This window comes from Tursiops truncatus, chromosome 8 (assembly GCF_011762595.2).
Source record: "Tursiops truncatus isolate mTurTru1 chromosome 8, mTurTru1.mat.Y, whole genome shotgun sequence".
In the NCBI taxonomy this organism is placed as follows: domain Eukaryota; kingdom Metazoa; phylum Chordata; class Mammalia; order Artiodactyla; family Delphinidae; genus Tursiops; species Tursiops truncatus.
In genome coordinates this window covers 103179809-103185413 of record NC_047041.1, presented here as the reverse complement: position 1 = coordinate 103185413, position 5605 = coordinate 103179809, and the positions used below count along the sequence as shown (strand labels likewise).

General features: G+C 60.2%; 1 protein-coding gene across 1 annotated transcript; it reads left to right on the top strand.

The window, feature by feature from the left end:
* The first annotated feature begins 1495 nt into the window (after window positions 1–1495).
* On the top strand, window positions 1496–4480 carry ACY3 (aminoacylase 3). Its single transcript, XM_033861743.1, is given in 6 exon segments — window positions 1496–1594; window positions 2391–2451; window positions 2454–2601; window positions 3565–3615; window positions 3617–3644; window positions 4214–4480. Coding segments are annotated over 6 exon segments (654 nt in total).
* Window positions 4481–5605: the final 1125 nt, after the last annotated feature.

The following is a 5605-nucleotide window of genomic DNA, read 5'->3' as shown; positions in this document are numbered from 1 at the left end:
AAACTTTCCAGGACCCCCTAAGGCTGTCCTCCCCAGAGCTGGGGGCCCACCACCTCCTGGCAGGAAGCATTCTGGTCTCCAGCAACCCCCCAGATAGCCAGAGCTGGTGCTCAGACCCTTCCTTCCTTCCCAAGAGGCCCAGCACCCAGAGAACAGCAGAAGCCCGGCAGCCTGGGGGGGCCTCTCAAAGACTGCGGCTTCTGCCTTAGAAAGCAGGGCCTCGAGGCCCCTACCCTGAGCGAAGCGGGGAGCAGGGACCCGGAGGGAGGCAGACACCCCACTGACTCCCTCCACCACCCCTGGCCAGGGGGTCGGCCGAGTCGCTCAACCTCCCAGAGCCCAGGTCCAGCCCCACGAACAGAGCGAATGGTAGCTGCCCTCCGTTTGCGGCGCCAGGGCCGTTGCCCATGAAGATTCAGTGACCCCACCCCCCCAGCTACCCTACTGAGGTACCAGCAGGCCTGACAGGTCCCACAGCTCCACCTATGGGGGTGAGCAGGAGAGCAGGAAAGTGCAGGTGAGCCCAGCCCTCACGAGGAGTTGCCTGTGATCTGAGCAGCTGCAAAGAGGGCTGGCCTGGAGGGAGCCCGAGCTGCTGGGCCTGGTTCTGGAGCTGGGCTGACACCTCCTGGGAGGACTCAGCCTGGTCGTGAAGAAGGCCTGGGACCAGACGCCTGGGGGAGGCCCAGCTTCAGGGCCCCAGTGCTGGCACGCAGGAGGCACTGGTGACCTGACGGTCACTGCCCAGCAGTGCCTCTCTACTCAGGGACCACTGGACCACCCTCGGCTCCTGGGGAAAGGACAGGACTTGGGGCCACGTGCGGGGGACTTAGCCTTCATCCTTACCCCCTTGTCCCTTGAGAGCAGCAAGAGGAGAGTGGGCTCAGATTGGACACCTCCCAGGTTCCAATTCCAGTTCTGCCTCTAGTGCCCTGGGTACCCTTGGGCATCCTGTCTGAGCCTCAGTTTCCACATCTATAAAATGGATCTGAGGGTCATTTCCAAAACAAAGCAAGTTGAATCATTTGAGGCATACCTGTCCCTGAAAACGATCAATAACAATGAAATATTTAGAAATTGTTTAAAGCACCAAAGAGCTGTAAAGCTGGGACCCCACAGCTCATAGCCCTTTAGGGTAAAGCGTGACCCAGGAGTGACCCTGGTCCTCTGAGGGCCGCAGGGACAGAAGCATGTTGCTGAAGGGATGGAGGGAGGGGGATATTCCTCATCTGGGTGGCCACCAAGGCACCATCTCAACAGGCAACTTGTGGTGGCCTGGCCTGGTGGTGGCCCATGGCTCAGCCAGTGGTGGATTCCAGGCCTGCCCTTCCTTGGCTGGACACCTGGGCAATGAACGGTCTGCACTTGGCAGCCCTCCAGGGCTCTCTCTGGGGGAGTAGTCTTCATCTCAGACTTTAAAGAGTCCCTACAAGCAATTTCCCAAAGCCTTGTGCAGCTCCCCAGCGGGAGCCCCAGCTGGCCCCAGGAGGCGGGGATGCTGAGATTCCCAGAGGAGGGACCAAGGGCAAGAGCAGGGGCGTGGCCGCAGGACCTGGACTCAGTGGACCACGGCAGCAGCAAGCAACAGTGTGAGGTAGAGGCAGGCAGGGAGACCCCAGCACTACTGACCTCAGGGTGGACCTCAGCCCATCACCCACTCCTGCGCCCTGCTCTCTACCAACTCAGCACAGACACTTCCTGCCCAGGGATCTCCTGGCCCATAAATACCCATCGTTCCAGGAGGTGCACATCCCAGCCCTGGTGGCCCAGGCAGCTGAGACCTGCACTGACAGGTAACCACCCCTTCTTCCCTAAGGCCCCTGCACCAGCTCAGAGGAGCATGGGGGAGGGGCAGGAAGGAACAGGAGTCGCCTGGAACCCGACACTCCACAGCCAGCTCCTGTGACACCGTCCACTTCCCCTGCTGTGCCCGGTTTCCCCATCTATAAAATGGGAGCACAGCCCTCTTGCTATAGGGAGTGTGCCTTGGTGGATCCATCTTCCCAAGTCTGGGCCCCTTTTCTCAACTTGGGAGAAAGAAACCCCTTCTCTCCAAAGGGAGCAGAGAAATGATCTCCTCAGAGAAAGGCAGGGGAGGGCAATGCTTACCCTCAAGGGAAGGGTGCCAATGGAGGGACTGCAGGCACGAGGAGGGACCAACCTGGGCCACTGGAGGTGCAGGTGGGACACCGCTGAGCTAACATCCAGCCACGGCTTTGGACAAGCAACAGCCCCGCCTGGCTTGGGCTCCTCAGGCCTCGGGGAGCTCACCACCACCAGCCTAGCTCTAACCACTGGGCATTGTGCTGGCGCCAGGGTTGCCTAAGCAGGTCCACCCGCCAGGTGCGCCACCCCACACGGCGACGTGCTGGCTGCTGGTGCCCTGAGAGGCCCTGCACCATGTGGCAGTGACCAGGGCTACTCACGGCAATGAGACAGCTAGCGCCTACCTGGCCGGCACTGGCTGCGGGTCCCAGGGGAGGTGCAGAGACTCAGCTTCTCCACCATGCCTGTGCTGCTGGCCAACCCGGTGGCCTCAGCCGCCTGCTGCCGCTACGTGGGCCATGACCTCAGTCATGCCTTCACCGGGTCCTTCCTCAGGTGAGCACCCTGCCCTGCTGCTACAGCTCCCGCTGGGGAGCTGCCCAAGGCTTTGGGAAATTGCTTGTAGGGACTCTTTAAAGCCTGAGATGAAGACTACTCCCCCAGAGAGAGCCCTGGAGGGCTGCCAAGTGCAGGGCTGCCAAGGGCCCCCACCTGCTAAGCTGGTCCAGTCCCTCCACCCGGCAGGAGGCACCCTTCTGCCTGTGATGCCCATTCCTCCCTTTTCAGTTTAGAGAAATTCAGATTGATGTCACCTTCTCCAGGAAGCCCTTCCGGATCCCAGGCTGAGACACGGCCTCTTCTGGGTTCCCCAGACCCGGGGCTTGCCTCAGATCAGCCCCCCACAGGCTGCGTTTACGCAACCACTGTTTATACCTTCCTTCAGTGGATACTGGCCGAGCCCCACCTCTGAGCCCCATCTCAGGCCAGCTCGGGTGAGAGAATGGGGTATAGGACTGAGGCGCTGTCCTCAGCTTACTAAGGACAGAGAATGGACTCAGCGACCACAAACCAGGAGGCTAAAGGCAGGGCTGGGGGCTACACGAAGCATCTAACTTGGTCAAGGGCAGTCAGGGAAGGCTTCCGGAAGGAGGCGGGGTCTCAGCCAAGCCCCAAAGGGTGAGTGTAAGTTAACCAGGTGGAGAGGAGAGGAGTTCCAGGGAAGGGCCCAGCAGGTAGGAGGCCTAAAGGCGAGACCAGCACAGTGCTTGGAGGTGTGGCCGGCGAGAGAGCTGATGAGGCGGGTGGGCAGGGCCAGGCTGAGGGTTTGGGGCCGTGCGAGAGGGCAGGCAGCCACATGAGCCCCTGAGCTGCTCTGTCCCTCCTGCAGGGTCTCAGGGGCTTCACTCCTGTCGGCGGCACAAGGCTGCCCTCCCCCGCACCACTCACACACTCTGACCCTCTGATCACTGACGGAGACTGTCAGGGGCTGACACTATATCTTCGCCCCTGAAATGCCAGGGCCAGAGACCTGAACCAGCTGCTGGGGCCCAAGGCCTCGGGCCGGGCCTCTACTTATCCCAGACCTTCACAACACCACGGCCTCCCCTGGAAGGCACCTACGTTTATGCCACGCACCTGCGCCACCACCCATCTTCCTTGTGGATGCTGAATAAGAGACATTTTGAGTGATTTCTCCCACAATTTAAAAATTTATCTAATAAACTTTTATATTATATTCACTATGTGTCAGGCACTGTTTTAAGCACTATTAGCTGTTTAATTTAGACTTCAGGATAATAGGAGGAGATAGAATAATCCCTATTTTACAGATGGGGAAGCTGAGGAACAGAGAGGTTAAGTGACTTGCTCAAGGTCACACAGCTAGCAAGGCTTTGGACGCAGGCTTCACTATCTGTGCCCGTAACCACTAGGGTACACTTCCACAATGACAAGTGCCTTTCTAAGGTGACTGGTGTCTCCATTTCTAGACACAGAGCCAGTTGGCATCTCAGCAGACACCCTGTTGCATTGATCGAGGAAGTGAAGGAGCAAGTGGGCAGGGCCATAAGTGAGCAGCATCTCTTAGGCAGTCCCTGCTGGGGTGGCCCGCACTGAGGCCAGGGCAGAGGTCAGCCCCAGCAACCTTGGTCCTTGGCTCTTCTCCCAGGACTGAGATTTTGAGCCACTGCGGCCTGGCGCACCCATCTTCCAGATGTTCAGCGGTGAGGACGTGCTCTATGAGGGGGAGTCCACCATGGACCCTGTGTTCATCAACGAGCTTGCCTCCTACGAGAAGGGCATTGCCTTCCTCCAGACTGAGAAGCTCACGTTCTCCGTGCCTGCCCTGCCCGCAGTGGCCTCCACCCCGCCAGCGTCCCTGATCCAGGCCACATCTGCCCGGCATCAGCCCTCCCTTCTGAACAGGGGGTCGTGAGGCACAATCTTGGGCCCAGGGCCCTCCCTTTGCCACCCACTGTGTACCATGTTTCTTGCCATATCCCCACACCTCCCTGCCTCAGTTTCCCGTTCTATAAAATGGAAGATGTCCAGGGGTCCATGGTTCATGTCCTCTCACCTGCACGGCCCCTCTCTGTGACCTCAGGGTCTGGGGCAGGTCTGGCTCAGGGTGGTCTTGGACATTCTGTGTGTACTGGGGCCGGGGGTGGCTGTCTCTGTGCCCACGCTTTTTCATCAGTGCCCAGGGGGAAGATCCCATAGTGTGTGTGTATGTTGGGGGGGACTTGGAGAAGTACTGTCCTGGGGCCAGCAGAGGGGCTTCCAGAGGCCATGACCCAGAGGAGGGCTCCAACCCCTCTGCATTCCCAGGGCCAGAAAGTGGATCTCTGTGTGCCCGTGTGTGTGGGTGTCCAGGCGTGTGCCTGCCCCAGGTGCTCTGTGGTTGTGTGTGTGTGGGGGGGGGGGGGCGTCTGCACACACATGTGTTTCCGAGAGCCTCAGTACCTTGGGCATTCTTCCGGGGGATCCATATGTGGCTGGTGGCACAGCCCAGATGTGCATTTCCAGGTGTGTAATGAGCTCAGGGCTCATGGGGGCTCAGGGGGCGTCAAGGCTGGGGAAGAGGTGCAGCTCGACAAGGCTCTCCCCACCCAGGACAGCCGTCCAGGCACAGGGATGCAGGGAAGAGGTGCAGGTAGGGCAGGTAGGGCAGGCAGAAGTCTCCTGCACCACCCAGGACAGAAGTCAGCGTCGGGGAGGGAGCGGGCACAGGGTCTGCGGCTGGGGTCCCCTCAGTCCTGCCCCAGGCACTCTCTGCAGGGTGTCCACAGCAGGGCTGAACTGGATGGGGTGGGATGATGCCTGGACACAGCCTCACACCTTCCATGCTCCACCCCCGGGGCCCACAGCCCACCCCGCCCCGTGTTGAGAGCATCGCTCCTGCCTGACAGTGGGGCTGGTGGAGCCCAGAGCTCCGTCCTCTCCAGGCATCACTCTCTGGGCCCTCTACACCCCCGCCGCCTGGCTCAGCCATCTCCCCGCGGGCACAGCTGCCACGCTGACTTCTGCTATTGAGCAGCGAGATGAGAAGGTGGGAAGGATA